General features: G+C 41.7%; 1 protein-coding gene across 1 annotated transcript; it reads left to right on the forward strand.

Annotated features, from left to right (window-relative positions):
• The first annotated feature begins 442 nt into the window (after positions 1 to 442).
• Positions 443 to 4,805, forward strand: LOC117505971 (serine/threonine-protein kinase pim-3-like). Its single transcript, XM_034165517.1, has 4 exons — positions 443 to 730; positions 2,784 to 2,961; positions 4,324 to 4,497; positions 4,702 to 4,805. The coding sequence occupies exons 1-4, from the start codon at positions 509 to 511 to the stop codon at positions 4,791 to 4,793; spliced, it is 666 nt and encodes a 221-aa protein (XP_034021408.1). The 5' UTR covers positions 443 to 508; the 3' UTR covers positions 4,794 to 4,805.
• Positions 4,806 to 16,473: the final 11,668 nt, after the last annotated feature.

Consider the following 16,473-nt stretch of genomic DNA (forward strand, 5'->3'; position numbering starts at 1 on the left):
TATACAGTCAGAAAAAGCTTTGAAATACATTACATTTTCAGATTTCCTCAAAAATCAGTGATTTACAGCCCGATTTTGAATTTTTTTAAACAAACCTCCACTGATGTATAGGAACAATTAAGCTTATGCATTTTCCATGAGTTTCCAACAACTAATGTGTTTCCAATGAAACAGCCTTCACATACCACGAGGATTTTGTTCTTGGTGAAGGAGGATTTGGAAAAGTCTACGATGGCCATCGTGACCCAGATGGGATGGCAGTAAGTCATAAATAAACACATGCACATTCTGTCTGTCAGCCGGCTGATAAGTTGTGAGTTGTGTTAACTGAAGGTCTTGGCTCATGGTCTTCCAGGTTGCCATCAAGCACATCCCACTGGCCCGTGTACCGTGGACTACAGTGGTAAGTTGCTCTAAGCATTTAACAAACTAACGTGTTTCCAAACCTTTGGAATTTGTAGCAGTAAATACACATAGATTTTATTCCTGTTCTGCTTTGTGTTTTCAGATGAAGAATGGGAAACATGAGAGAGTTCCTCTGGAGGTCTTCCTCATGCAAAAAGCTGCAGGAGGAAATCATTCTGGTGGTAGCACTGCTGCCATTTCCCTCCTGGACTGGCAGGTGAAAGGGGATGAGCTCATCCTGATTCTGGAGAGACCATTTCCTTGTTCTGACCTCTTCGACTATATCGAAAGGAAAGGAGGTTTTCTGGAGGAGAAAGAGGCCAAGGTAAGCTGCTGGAGGATGTGTTTGTGTAATTTCATGCCAAATTAAGGCTGAAACCTTTCTTTCTATCCCCACCCCCTCCCCCGACTCTACAACTTTGTAGCAGTATTACTCCCACGTCCAGGTGGGGTTGGGTGAACTGTTTGTTTGGGTGGATGGTCTCTGGACCCACTGCGTGCTTTTCCCTGCTGGTGACACGTGGTAATGGTCCTGACCTGGTGCATGTACTCCCCCGTGGGGTCAGGTTACTCTGTGGTGCTTGCTGTGGCTGTGGGGCCATGCGTTATCGTGGTGCCGTGTCTCAGTTTGGGGGCATGTGGCACTGATGCAACTCCTCACTATCATTCACATTATCACAGATCTATTGTTATCTTTCCTGCTGTGTGCACAGATTCAGAGCTTTTCCACATGCATGTGCAGACGTACATTCATGTAACTCACATCTTCTCAACATACACAGTAACTCGTGTAAAAATCCTGTATATTCCTATGATGACTGTGATCATCCTGACCACCTCCTCCACTCAGCGTGGTTTGTTGTTTCTCTGCTTGTTGTTTTCTTCTCTCCATTTTCACAGTCCTTGTTTGTGTCGTCTCTGCTACAATATTAAAATTGTATATATTCTCTCTGGTATCATCCAGCCGTGACTCATACTGGAATGAAATGCTCCAGAGGGTCATTAACGCGGCCAAAAAGGTAACGGTCTGATATGGGAAAATATCCGACCAGAAATCAGCCAATCAGAGCTTGCGTACTGTAGTAGTCATATAATAATATTTATTACCTCCACCAAGTAAGTTGGGTGAAGGTTTTGTTTTCAAATATTTGTCTGTCTGTCAACAGCCTGTAACCTACAATTTTTCATATATCATCACGAACGTTTTACAAAAAGTTCATATCCTGATTGGCAAAAACAGCTTCAAAGTTCAAGGTCAAAGGTCAAAGTCAGGAAAAGTCATGGGAAATTTGAAAAGTCTCTATCCTTTAACAATCAACGAATTTTCAACAATTCATAACTGTCAAAAAAAGATTTCTTTAATATTTGCGAGCATTATGTAGGATGGTATCCTGTATCAAGTGACAAAGTTTGATCCGGATCTGATCCATTGTTGCAGACCGAATGGTCCGCCCCTAAAAACTGGTCTGCCCTGCCTCCACTGAGCAGACGTCATTTCAGAGCTCAGCAGTTTGTCTGAGACTGAGTCTCTTCACCCAAAGCGATCAAATGGATTAATGGGATTATTACAGTGGCTAGCAAAAGTATTCAGCCGCTTGCTATTTCACACATTTTAATTTGTTTATGGCATTTCAAATACAAAAAGTAAATCACCCTTCAAAGTGAACGTAAATCTCTACAACCTGATATAAATTAATTAAAAATATAAAAGCCAAGATGATGTGTTGCACAAGTAATGGGCCCCTTTGGTATAATACTTGTAAATGATCAATTTAATTGCCAGTTTTCTTCATACAAGTCAGAGGATGGATACATGAACATTTCCAAGTCATTAAATATGTCTTGGAAATCAGTTATGAAGAAATGCAAACAGTGTGGCATTCCATGGTAAATCTGTGTGGAGGAGACAGTTCTCAAAAACTGAGTGACTGTGCAAGAAGGAGAAGAGTGAGGAAAGACACCAAGGCACCCAGACAACCCAGAAGAAGTTTTAGGCTTCTCTGGCTGTGACTGGAGAAATTGTGCATCGTGCATGTTTTGCATTTTGTATCCCCAGTTAAACATCTTCATGATGAAGTGGCACAGAGGAGGGTTTTATTAAAAAGAAGACCTGAAAGTTCAGCTACAATTTGCCAGAAGGTACATCTGAGATGCAAGCCTGGATTTAATGTTTTGGTGAAAGAAAATCCTCACAGAGAGTCACTCAGATGGCGTTTCCACTTGTGTTGTACTTGTGAAAGTGACAATAAAGGATTTTCATTCATTCGTATTCACATAAGGCGTTTAAAAAACAAACAAACAAATATAAAAAGTTCTATGGCTGTTATTTCGTCGATGGTATTTTGCTGATGTCATCAGAATTTTTTCCTCTCTTTCAGAACATCATGCATCAGCTGGTCAAGGCAGCCGTGGAGCTCCATAGGAACGGTGTCTTTCATCGGGACATTAAAGATGAAAATGTTCTGCTTGACTGGAGCGACGGTGAACTGCAAGCTCGCTTCATTGATTTTGGCTGTGGAACCCGAGCGATGGAGGGGCACTACGATCGTTTCAAAGGTATGATGTTTTGCTTCTATGCTCTGGATTAACACCTTTTATATTGTAATGCATGTCTGTGTGCTTGGACAAGACACTTAATATGCATTACCTCAGCCCACCCGGCTGGAAATGGGTACAGCACTGGCTGGGGAAGCAGCCTGATTCAGACTGTTTCAGGGACATCATTAAATGGTAAATGGACTGCATTTATATAACGCTGTTCCATCTGCATCAGACGCTCAAAGCGCTTTACACATCAATGCCTCACATTCACCCCGATGTGAGGCTGCTGCCATGCAAGACGCCCACTACACACCGGGAGCAACTAGGGGATTAAGGATCTTGCCCAGTGGCCCTTAGTGATTTTGCGGTCAGGCTGGGATTTGAACCGAGGATCCTCTGATCTCTAGCCCAACGCTTTATCCACTAGACCATCACCTCCCACCTCATTGACTCTCATCTGCTTCATGCTATGGAATCCAGAGAAAAGCACAGACACCAGCATGCTTCAAAGCCTGTACATTGGTCCCCCTCCATTAAGGCCACCTTTACTGCAGATTAAAAGTGGCCCCATCAGAGGGGTGGCCTTTGTTGAGGAGGAGACAAAATCCAGCGTGTGTACAGTACTCAATAACATATTGCTACAAGCATGAAGTTTGGGGGAAAACATCACAGATTTATTGACTACAGTCAGAGGAAAACCATGTCTTTCACTCAATCTAAGTTCAAAACATCACACCACAAGAATTGTATCCTTTAAAGTCACAAAAATGATGTAAAATCAAAACAAGAACTTCTGATGCCTTGGAAACATCACCCATTATTATCAGGACATGATGCAAGAGTTTCTTCCTGCAGCGCATCTTCAGCCTTTGTATGAATGTTGTTGATCTGCATTTTATCAACACTGAAATCAACAGCTAACTTTCGGGAACCTTCTCCTTTCTCATTCATACAAATGACTTTCACCTTTTCTTCTAACGTTAAAGCTTTACTTTTCTACGATGCGGAAGTTTTGCCAACAGGAGTAATTTTTCTTTCTTCTTTTGTTTGCTGGAGTAATTTCGCAAGCTCACATTTGCAGGAGAGTTTTAATGCGACTTCTGTGGGAAAACCCGGTTGGGAATTTCCACGGAATGACCGCTGTTGAGAGGATTTTCATCCTTTTGAGTGGGCTGCGGCCACGTTTGAGGTGTGGCCTCTCTTGAGATGTGAAATCAATAGAAAGACAGTTGTTGCAGTAGAAATGTGGCCGTATATGAGGGGTGGCCTCTCCTGAGAGGGGCCACTAATGAGGGAGACCACTGTGCAGGACTTACATCTTGTTGGGTTTTTGTTGTGTCCGTCTCACCTCATATGTCTGTGTGCTGTTTATTGTAGGTACACGTGATTACGCCCCTCCAGAGTACATCCAGCTCAAGAGATACAGGGCGTCTCCAACCACCGTCTGGCAGCTGGGTGTACTTATGTACGGCCTCCTGGAGGGAAATGAGCCATTTGCCACCAAAAGGTTCCTTCGCAAAAGGCTCAACATGGATTTAAATGTATCCAAAAGTAAGAGATACGACAACACATTTGTTTGATCCATTTTGTTCACTGCACTACAATTCCACTTTGGTTTTCTGTAAATATCCTTTCTTCTAAAAAGTATATTTGTCAGGTCAGGAACAAGTCTGTTTACTTCTAATTTTATGCTTCCCATTTTTGATCAATTCACCAGGTTGCCACATTTATCTTTCCTTTCTTGATATTTCTCAGACTGCCAGGATTTCTTGGACAAGTGCCTTTGTCAACGTCCAAGCAAGCGAGCTAACTTGGAGCAGCTGATGCTTCACCCCTGGCTCCAGTGACACACTCTGCAGCACTGGGTAAGTTATAATCATTGTTCCAGGATGACGCGGGGCGGGGAATCCTGTAAACTGGCCACAAAGTACAAACTCAATGCAACATCCCTCAGCTTAATCAAATACTCGTTACATTTTAAAGTGTTGTTCACTGATGTAAAGCTGAAAAGATGAATTTTTATTTGATACATGAAGAATTGAAGGAGTACAAAATCATCTAAATTTGACAGTGAAGGAATTACAGCCATTTTTATACACAGTCGCTCCATTTTTAAAACCCAAAAAGTAATCAGACAAACTCCCACAAAACTAAACATAAAACTGTAATCCCTTTGGATGTTTTATGATTTAAATCATAAAATGGATTTTATTCAACACTAATGTTGTTCCTTATTCTTCTAATCTGGATTCACAATATAATATCTCCAATATGCACAAAAATGATCTTGTATTTTAGGCAAGTGGACTAAAATATAGTGACGAAACCATCAATTGGGCACCACAGTCTGGTTTGACAGCGGGCGCTAAAGGGGTAAAATGTGACGTAATTTCTCTACTTCCGGGGAAAAAACACGGCATTTTTGCTGAGTTTTTGCGCAAATTACACACAAAGTAAAAATGCAAAGAAAAAGTGATGATGCAGTGGGAAAGTGGACATGTGTTGCGGTTTGTTTATGACCCGGAGCTCAAACATGTTGAGGCGGTTTTGCATGTGAGAGAAAACGCAGCTACTCTGGTTAGCTGTGTACGCTAACACTTACCGACACAACGTCTCCCATTTGCCTCGTCTTCCCTTCTCCACTGGGAACCAAAAAAAAAAAACACTTTTCGCAACTGCTTTGGTGATTGCAACTGAAATCAAAACAGTACACCATTTTTCCATGTGAAATTATGTTGTGTATATATTGCACAACGGGACCGGCTGTCCCCAAAAAGTGGTCAAATCCCGCGATATCACGCAGGGTTCAAACGAGACTACGGTGCCTTATTGTGACCAAAAGTGGACAACATAGTACAAAGGAAACCGAATGAGAGCGAAGGACACAACCAATAAAGAAAACTCACCAGAGGTCCCATTGAGAAGACGTCTGGATAAAATCTGAGCTGATTTCACATCAAAGTTTTGCTGGACATCTGGTGGACGACTGAGGCAAATCTTACACAGGTCGACTGTGTCAGTTGTCAGTCAGAATGTCAGTTCCAGTTAAAATGTTTTTATTTGGTTTTCCAGACAGTCAGAGGACAGATCAACATTTTATCACAGCTTTGTTAGATGTATAGGTTTTGGTTTTTGTCCGTTCTAGTTTTGTTCAAATGCACTTTCAACCGTGCACATGAATGATGGAAGAATCTAGTAGCTCTAGAAGTTGGTGATATTTGACCATAAACATGTTCATACAAACTTCACATGTGGTGCTCACGACCGTGTCTTTGTTCTTTTGTCCCTGTGTTGTCCTCTGTCTCCAGGGTCCTTCAGACTTGCTCCACATCCTCCACGTCCTTGCAGCTCCACACTCTGCACACTGTCCACCTCGTCCAGCTCTGCCTCTGCTGCTCAGCCAGAACCCCGGCTCACGTCCATCTGTCTCACTGCCACCGTCTCTCCTCTTAGCACGACTCTCCACACAGCACTTCTTCATGTCACAGTCCACTCCTCCCTGACTCTGTCTGTCCACTCTGTTCTTCTGCTGATTGTCCTCCTCCCTGTTTCCATCTCTCCTTCTGTACCTCTTTCAAATAAACCCTTTTTTGCTCATTTTAAAAGTGATGTTTCTGTGCTGTTTTTGGTGTGATCTCACTGTCTGCTGGAACATTAAATGCCTTCTAATTTATTTTAAGAAATGACAACACCATGAGGTCTGATTCATTGCATTAGTTGTGTGTTGAACGCTCTGTTGTGTTACACAAGCTGGTTACAGAGAAGGTGGTGCTCTTTTCACCAAAAATCCTGAGCTTGATGACAGGGATGGAAATATGTGTTTGATACTTTAAACGACTCTTGATGGTGGAAAGGCAGCACAAACTTTTTCCAGTGAAGATAAACATCATCATTATTCTTTTGAAATCCTAAAGTCGGTAGGAAAAAGAAGAGATAACACTGGTATACAAATTTTTAGAAGTTGGCTGCTTCAGAAACAAAATGTGCTATTTATTATGGATTTTGGTGCACAGAATTAAAATATAACAATAAAGATTGCTGATTGGCTATGGTTTCAATGACATTTCAGAATTTCATGTTAAATTTATGGATCAAAACAAATATTATTCACATATTTATAAGTACAGATGTGTCAGATAATACATCAAAATACTTGAAGAGGTCATGTTTCCTTATGGTGACGAGGAAATGTCATTGAAATGGGTGTTTCAACAAGACAACGACCCCAAACACACCAGCAAGTGAACAGCATCTTGGTTCCAGACCAACAAGATTAAGGTTGTGGAGTGGCCAGCCCAGTCCCCGGACCAGCTGAAAATGAAGGAATAATGATGCCAAATTATTCGCACTTATTTTTGTCAAGAGATTAAAATTAGGACTAAATTATATTATTAATGAGAAAGAATCTGGTTTTATGTCTGGTAGATACATATGTAATTGGAATTGATTGATTATCATGATTATATACTGGATGACAGTTTTCTTCTCTTTGTTGATTTTTATAAAGCATTTGATACCATAAGCCATGAATTTGTTTTCAACAATTTGGATTTGGGAATTATTTTCTGAAAGTCATCACCACTGTGTATAAGGGTTGTAAAAGATGTGAGATTCATCTGGGAATCAGACAGGGTTGCCCATTCCTGTTTCTTCTTGTTACACACATTATGGCCGTGCATCATAAAAGTGGAGCATTTCAAGGTATTCAAGCCTTAGATAAAGATCCTTTTCCTCCCAGGCAAAATTTGATTTTTTTTTTCTTTTTTTTTTTTTTTTTTTAACACATTTTACAAACTTCCTGTCTTGACAGTAGCAAGGCTCCCATTTTGACTTAAATGTGAATTGGTCAGTAATTCATGTACATACAGTTTGTCCACAGTAGGTTCTGTGATGAATGATATGTGCACAACTGAATCATTAGTCTTATCAGACGGTTTCACCGTGCAGCAAAGTCCAGAAGAGTTGGGAGGGAGAGGATTAAATTATTCCAGTTTGCTGATGATTCTGGATTGTTCATATCTAATAGGTATGAGGTGAGTAAGGTAGTTGCTTGTATCCAGGACTTCTCTGTTTCAGGGCTGAAAATAAATCTGAATAAAACTGTCTCATTCCCTCTCAAAGATTCCAACCTGTCATAAATTAATGCTACACCTGTCCAAGAGAAAGGTACATATTTGGGAGTGATTATTGAAGAAAAAAAAAAAATCAAAGCTTACACAGCTTTTCCAAATTTTGTCCTGTAATTGAACAAATAACCAAAACATTTAACATGTAGTTAATGAGAGATCTGTCCTTTAATGGTAGAGTTTTGTTGTTGAAGGCCGAAGGGATCTCCAGATCTGTTTATGTATCTGTATCATTGGAAATACCTACAAAGATATCTAAAAAGTTAAACAAAATGTATTTAAAATACTTTATGTAATGCTAAAAAAAAAACAAAGTGGTTTGGAAGTTTTAAATTTTGAAATGTTAAATATCTCTTTCAAAGTAAATGTAAAAGATACTATTTGGAATACCTTCCCAAAATATGTTTTTAATCTGGTGGGTGGGGCTAAATTCTTATCTAAATTTGATTCCAAAATTAAAGAGCTCCCAGTAAAATTGTCCAGTTTTCATAAGGAAGCTCTACTATCATGGAAACTTATATACAAGCATAACTTCTCTCCAACTAATTATTATATATGGAATAATGGGAATATTCTTTCTCAAAATCAAAATTTAATCTCCTTGTAACTCCTAAAGAATATGCAGTAATCTTTGATGCTTTACCAAGAGGTGTGCTGCAACTTTTTTAAGGCCCAGTTGCTGACGCTCAGATGAGTGACCCACTCAACAGCAGCATACTGGTTGCTGAAGCTGATATCACCAAAAAGAGATGCTCCAAGAAATTGATAAGAACATTTTTGCAGAAGGTAACTCTGCCTGTGAGATTCTGTTGGTCTTCTTATATGGGGAAATTAATTGGATTAAGTCTGGGGTCCCCTGCTAGAGCTGTTGCCCCCACGACCTGATCCCGGATAAGCGGTTGAAGATGAGTTAGTGCGGGAAATTTTGTTTGAGCAATAAAGTTAAAGAAGTCTCTTTCAAAATCCTGCATGAAGTTTACCCTGTTAAAAAGACACTGGAGAGGTTTAATCTTAACACTGAGTTCTCCTGAACCTTCTGTGAGCTTCACATTGAAACAATATGACATTTGTTTTGTCAATATGTACATATGCCAGAATGTTTTGGACACTACATAAGGAAGAAAACTGGACAAATAATTCATTTGAAAGAGAGGGACATTATATTATGTTTTGAAGACAAGGACAGGGAGGGTGAAGGTCAAGTGGTTAAAGCATTGGGCTTGAGACCAGAAGATCCTCAGTTCAAATCCCAGCGTGACTGAAAATCACTAAGGGCCCTTGGACAAGGTCCTTAATCCCCTAGTTGCTCCCGGTGTGTCGTGAGCACCTTGTATGGCAGCACCCTCACATCGGGTTGAATGTGAGACATTATTTGTAAAGCGCTTTGAGCGTCTGATGCAGATGGAAAAGCTCGATATAAATGCAGTCCATTTAACATTAGCAATTTTCAGCCAATCTTCAAACTGTCCTTTGAAAATTCTGGAATTATTTGTTAATAATGAGCTTTACAGTGGGGCAAATAAGCATTTGATCCACTGTCGTTTTATCGTAGGGACACTTCAACTGTGAGAGAATCTAAAAAAAAAATTCAGAAAATCACATAGTATGATTTTTAAAAAGTTCATTTGTATTTTATTGAATTAAATAAGTATTTAATCCACTAGGAAAACAGATCTTAACATTTGGTACAGAAATATTTGTTTGCCATTACAGAGATCAAACATATCCTGTAGTTCCCAAGTTTGCACACTGCAGCAGGGATTTTGGTCCACTCTTCCATACAGATCTTCTCCAGATCTTTCAGGTTTGGAGTTTCAGCTCCCTCCAAAGATTTTGTATTGAGTTCAGGTCTGCAGACTGGCTCGGCCACTCCAGGACCTTGAAATGCTTCTTACGGAGCCCCTCCTGAGTTGCCCTGGCTGTGTGTTTGGGGTCATTGTCATGCTGGAAGACCCAGCCACGACCCATCTTCAATGCTCTTAGTGAGGGAAGGAGGTTGTTTGCCAAAATCTCATGATAAATGACCCCATCCATCCTCCCTTCAATACGGTGCAGTCGTCCTGTCCCCTTTGTAGAAATGCACCCCCAAAACTGATGTTTCCACCCCCATGCTTCACTGTTGGGACGGTGTTCTTTGGGTTGTTGGATCAAATACTTATTTGCCTCACTGTATGGTGCCATATGCTCTGAGAAAATAAGTCAAAAACGGGGTCAAAAGTTAAAGTTACTCAAATTTGGATAAAAAAAGTGATGGAAATTGCTGGTTGAGCAAAAACATTTACTACATGGAATTGATTTGAATGTGTGGAATGTTTGGTTCCAAAGTAAAGGTCAAACAAGGTCAACATCCATTGGATTCTATGACATGTGACCCTGTGACCCTGTGACCCTGTGACGTGATAACTGAGCGTGACAGATGGTCCAAACTATTCATTTGTAAAATCCTGTTAACTAAACAAATAATATTCATCCATTTTACCAAAATTGGAGCAACTTTAACTTTTGACCCTGTACAAACTGAAACTGACCTTTGTCACTATTTTTGCAGTTTTTACCCAATAACTCCATAACGTTCAGTCATAGATCATCCAAACTATACCTTCTTGGGACATTTATTATCAGACAAATATTGTGGTCTACTTTTTAATATGACTGAAGTATTTTTCAATGGGATGCAAATGTTTTTGCTGCTGGCCCTTTAGTTGCCGTACAGCTCAGGGTGGGACTCTTCTTCGTTGTGGGCCAACATGTAATGTGGCATTTGCTGGTCCACGGTCAACGTGTGCCACTGCAAACAGACAAAAACACACCGTCTGTCAGCACACACACGGCTCTTCAGTGATGAAGCTGTGAATATCGCACACATCAACACTCACCTTCTCTCCCACAATCCTGTTCACGAGGGAACCGTTGGTGATGTTGTACTTCAGCTCCACGTTCTTCCGCTACTCCTGTGCAGAAAATACGGAAGGCGTTGGGAGGCCTTTTCTTCACCTGCTTCTTTTGGAGATGGGACTTCACCTTTCTCTTCTTGGTCTCCCTGTTGGAATGCAAAAATAAATAAATAAATAATAAAAGATACATTTTCAGGCCTTCACATGAAGCATTTTGTGATTAATGTTGGGGCCAGTGGAATTCCCAAGAAAAGTTTGAAAAACTGTTTTAAAATGAAGCCATTTCCTGCATTCTGGCCTCTAAATGCCACCTGAAGATGGACGTCATTTTTAGAAATATTAACTTTACTAATCCTTCTCTTTTCTGTCCTGCAACCAGCCACAGGATCACACACTTTACTTTTTCCATATTCTGATGCAGATCTGGTGCTTTGGCTGTTGAGCACAATTAGTTCAGTCACATTTAATTGCGTCTTTTCTGCTTCTTATTTTAATGAGCCCATGTATGAACATCCCGTTTGACCTTCCCAAGGTCACAAGTTCCAACTGGTCAGAATTTCATCAGTTTTATGTTGGACCTGTGGAGGTCACGACTTTCTTTCTTTCCCGATGTGAACGTCTGAATGTGAATGTCAATATATTGTCTTTCGGATGAACGCACCTTTATTCTCATCTTATTTTGAATTTTTTATGCTTGATATTTATCAGCGGCACAGTGGCTTAGTGGTTAGCACTGTTGCCTCACAGCGAGAAGGTTGTGGGTTCAGTTCCCGTGGCCTTTCTGTGTGGAGTTTGCATGTTCTCCCCGTGTTTGCGTGGGTTTCCTCCAGGTGCTCCAGTTTCCTCCCACATCCAAAGACATACGGGTTAGGTGGATTGGAATCTTTAAATTGTCCTTAGGTGTGCGTGTGGGTGTGTCTGTGTTTGTTTGTCTGTTTGAGGCCCTGCGACAGACTGGCGTCCTGTCCTGGGTGTACCCCGCCTCACGCCCTATGACTGCTGGGATAGGCTCCAGCCCCCTGCGACCCTTAATTGGACTAAGCGGTAGAAGATGGATGGATGGATGGATGGATATTTATCAGCTTTGTTCTTCATCTTTTCTCACCTGTTTGTAGGTGGTTTGCCTTTAAAGGACATATCACATGTTTTTAATGTCCCAGTTAGTAAGACAATATAAAAGTACTCATGATTGTAAGTCTCTCCGCACACATGCACTAATAATTAGTGATTGCTGATGTTTTTTATTCCTCTCACTGGGCCTCATGTATCAAAGTTGCACACTTGTGGCGTAAATTTATGGTGTAAATTTGAAATACACCAAAGTTGCCATGACATGTATCAAGCAGTGTGCACCTGCCCATTTCCGGCGTACGCCTGACGTGACCTTGATAAATGCGGCGGGTGAAAACAATCGTAATTATAATAAACATGCCCATAAATATTCAAATTCCGCTTCAGACACACCCTCATTTTACGACATGGAAGCCAGGAAGATGGCAAAGAAAAAGAACTCCACCAATCACGACGCGTGCCAATAGAGCGTCAAAAGCGGCCGTCGTATTAATTGTTTTTTTAGTATAATCAAAAAAGTGTTACAGTGGTCCCTCGTTTATCGTGGGAGTTACGTTCTAAAAATAGCTCGTAATACGCGAAACTGCGACGTAGTCAGCGTTATTTTTTACAATTATTATAGACGTTTCAAAGCTGTAAAACCACTTTATACACATTCTCAATCAGGCATGAACATTTTCTCACTTTTCTCTCATGTGTAAACACTCTTAAAGTTCAAACCTTAGTAGAAAAATAAGACCAAACTGTTTTCAGGCCCAAACATTTGTTTGAGAAATAAAAATAGAACGTTTTCCTATAAATAATTATGATGGCTTTTAGAACTAACTAATTTAATTTTAACGATCAACGTACGAGGTTAGACACATAAGAAATTATTAATAGTGACTGACCAGTATTTCATAGATCACGCCTCTGCGTCCTGACGCCAAGCCTTTTTCCACTCACACCTGGCTGCAGGTGTCTGTTTCCAAGTGACAAACACAGTTAGGAGTAGTTGTTGGTGCTCTTTTTTCTTCTGGGCGAGAAGATTCTTATAAACAGACACGCAGAACACAGAACACTGTAAAAAAAAGGCATGCAAAATTGGACTAAAAACTCCGCGAAACGGCGAGGCTGCGAAAGGTGAACCGCGTTATAGCGAGGGACCACTGTATTCTCTTTTCACATGTCAATAATTCTTGACGTGGATATTTGCTCGCTCAGTTAATAAGACACCCCTAATTTTTCAGATTTCTTTATTCTTAAAATGTATTTCTTTATTTATTTTATTGTGACAAACGAATGGAGACGACAAAACCTGATTGCAGCACGGGCGAAGGGAATGACAACACTACAGTTGTAATTATTAATTTCATTGTCTAAAACGATCACACCACATAAAGTTAAGCTCAGCGCTGCTCTGGCTCCAGGCTCGAAGTCTGGAGAAAAAGACAAGCAGCGCTTTCTTTGCAGTCAGTGCTGTGGCCACGGATCGTGCTCGATAGACCAGCAATCCCGCAAAAGCGGGATTGTAGTATAATCAATAATGTGTTATTTATGTAACATATGCATTGATTTGTATAATGGCACTGTTTATCATGTTGATCATTTTCATTTTTATGTGGATTCCAGCGCTGGTTCATTTTGGTGTATAATTTACTCCACCTCTCGACTTGGTGTATATTTTCAGCGCAGCGTACGCCAACGACCACATTGATAAATGCCAAGTAGCGCAGCCGTTTTGGCGTACACCCCATATACGCTCAAATATCGCCGTACGCACGTTGATACATGAGGCCCACTCTGAGCGTTAATAGATACATTTCCAGAAAACATCTCACTAATTCTCTGCATTTTTTGGTGTGTGACACACATTTTAAAATGAGCAAAAACATCCCGATGACTGACAGACAGAGGGGAAACAAACCTGCTCCATCCGAAAAAGAACTTCTGAGTTTTCATTCAAAAGTGATGGCTCAGATTTACAGAGGATTGACAGACAGGAGATGGCACACTTCATCCCGAAACTCTTAGCTTTTTCAGAGTGTCAGATTTTGGAACCGAAAGTGTGGTGATGTGCTGTTTGTGTGGATGCTGGTTTACTGAAGCTGTGTACATGGTGCTGTTTTTACAGACTGCCTGGACACTGAGATGGATTTGATACATTGGAAAAAGTCAGAATACATTATTTGCAGGATTTAATGGACTTTATTTAACGTGCCACAATCATGAGAGAACTAAAGGCGGAGCTGCAGCTGGCGATCTTGGATGCGTGAGTGTGTGTGGGCGGCTTTTTTGATCATGCGGAATTTACATTTGGAAAACAATCTAACACGAGGTGAATCTGGCATGTTCAGGAATTTCCCTCTTTTGCGTTTTTTGTTTTTTTTTTGTCAGTGAAGCTGGCAAACTTTTTTTTTTTTTTTTTTTACTTTGAGACAGTGTGAATTTGGAGCTGGAATGTGTGTGTGCTGAGAGGAGCAGCTCGGCTGTTTTACTGCCACTGTGAACATGAATAATATTTATAATATAATAATATTTAATAATATAATATTTTTTCACCAGCAGTAGATGTATTTTTTTTTTATTTTATTGATCACTACACTCATAATTATTCATGCACAAAGCTGAGCCTCGAGCAGAGTTTGTTATTGACAGGCTGCGTTTATGGTTCATGGTCACAGATGCACTAAACCTTCTCACATCTGCTGCATTTACCGTGGCTGCATCAAAATGAACAGTTTTCAATTAAAAACAAGTCATCATAACACTGTTGTGTGTGGGCCGCCAGAAGAGGAGGTACTGCTGGCCCACCACCAGAGGGCGCCCTGCCTGAAGTGCGGGCTTCAGGCACGAGAGGGCGCTGCCGCCATGGACACAGCCGGGAGTGACAGCTGTCACTCATTATCTCTTGACAGCTGTCACCCATCTACTCAACATCATCTCACTCCATAAAGACCAGACGTCATCTCCACCTCGTTGCCGAGATATCGTACTTCATTGGAGGTAATATACTCAGCCGTTTGTGTTTTACACATCAATCTGTATATTGTGAGTCTTTGCAGGAGTACCTGTTATCCTCTGTCTGCGGGAGCTGATTGAGTGCTGGACTGCACTCTTTTCCCCTGAGGAATCACTGCGGTACTCTGCAGCATATTGAGTGAGAGGTGGAGGTGGCATTCCCACCGTTGTTGTTACGGGGTGTACACACACCCACACTTGACTGTCTTTGTTCTCGCCAGCAGTACCAGATCCGACAGTCGGGGACGGTGATCACCTGGGAATTTGGGACTTGGCGGCTCCAGTATTCACCAGGTTCGGTGGCGGCGGAAATCGTGTGGTTCCGGCTCTTCTCAGGACAGACGTCTTCTATCCTCGAGCCTGCCCACACGTCACCTTTGTGGATTGACTGTAATCATATTCTGAGATTGTCTGTATGTTCGTTGTGCTCCTTCACAACATTAAATTGTTAATTTTTGGCTCATCTATTGACCGTTCATTTGCGCCCCCTGTTGTGGGTCCGTGTCACTACACTTCCACAACAGGATATCTCGGCCAGCGTCATGGACTCCGAGGGGCGTCACCCGGCTGTTGAACGACCAATGGGAGAGCAGGGAGCGCAGGCGTCTGCAGGAGGCGTGATTGGTGAGCTGCAGCACATTCTCACCGCCTTTACGGCTCGGTTGGATCAAATGACCGAGCAAAACATCCTCCTGAACCGCAGGGTGGAGGCTCTCTCCGCGCAGGTGGCGGCGAGCGCTCAGGGCGCTGCTGCAGCTCCTCCTCCTGCCGACCCTGTGCAGGATATGAACGTTCCAGTGGTGGTTCAACAACCCCTCCCACCATCCCCTGAAGCATACATAAGCCCTCCTGAGCCGTACGGAGGTTGTGTGGAGACGTGCGCGGACTTTCTCATGCAGTGTTCGCTCGTGCTACGTCACCTCTCGGAAACACACAAGTACTCACGAGTACTTTGTTTTTGGAAGTTTCCGCAGCTGTTTGCTGCGAATGCCATATACTTTGAAACCAGTCACGGAAGTGCACAGCATAATCCCGCTGGATCATTGGATGGCCACTAGCAGCCAAAATCTAAATTGGTATGATTTCGGTGTGGCATGTCCTTTAAGTTCACCACCATGGTGCTCGTCCCCAAGAGAGACACTGTCACCTGCTTAAATGACTATGGTCCCATAGCACTCACTCCAATCATAATGAAGTGCTTTGAAAGGATAGTCATGATCCACATTAAAAAGACCATCCCAGAGACGTAAACCCCCTACAGTTTGCATATCGCCAGAACCGATCCACTGATGATACAGTTAACACTGCTGTCCATACAACCCTCACGCACTTAGAGGGCAGGGCCACATATGTCATTATGCTGTTCATCGACTACAGCTCAGCATTCAACACCGTCATCTCGCGCAAACTCACAGATAAGCTCCTCACACTCAGAC

Source organism: Thalassophryne amazonica, unplaced genomic scaffold (assembly GCF_902500255.1).
Source record: "Thalassophryne amazonica unplaced genomic scaffold, fThaAma1.1, whole genome shotgun sequence".
NCBI classification, from domain to species: Eukaryota; Metazoa; Chordata; class Actinopteri; order Batrachoidiformes; family Batrachoididae; genus Thalassophryne; species Thalassophryne amazonica.

Coding starts and splice junctions, on each gene's coding strand:
- LOC117505971 (XM_034165517.1), top strand. CDS start 509: ATGAAGAATGGGAAACATGAGAGAGTTCCTCTGGAGGTCTTCCTCATG. Junction 731..2,783: donor TGGAGGAGAAAGAGGCCAAG/GTAAGCTGCTGG, acceptor CCTCTCTTTCAG/AACATCATGCATCAGCTGGT. Junction 4,498..4,701: donor GGATTTAAATGTATCCAAAA/GTAAGAGATACG, acceptor GATATTTCTCAG/ACTGCCAGGATTTCTTGGAC.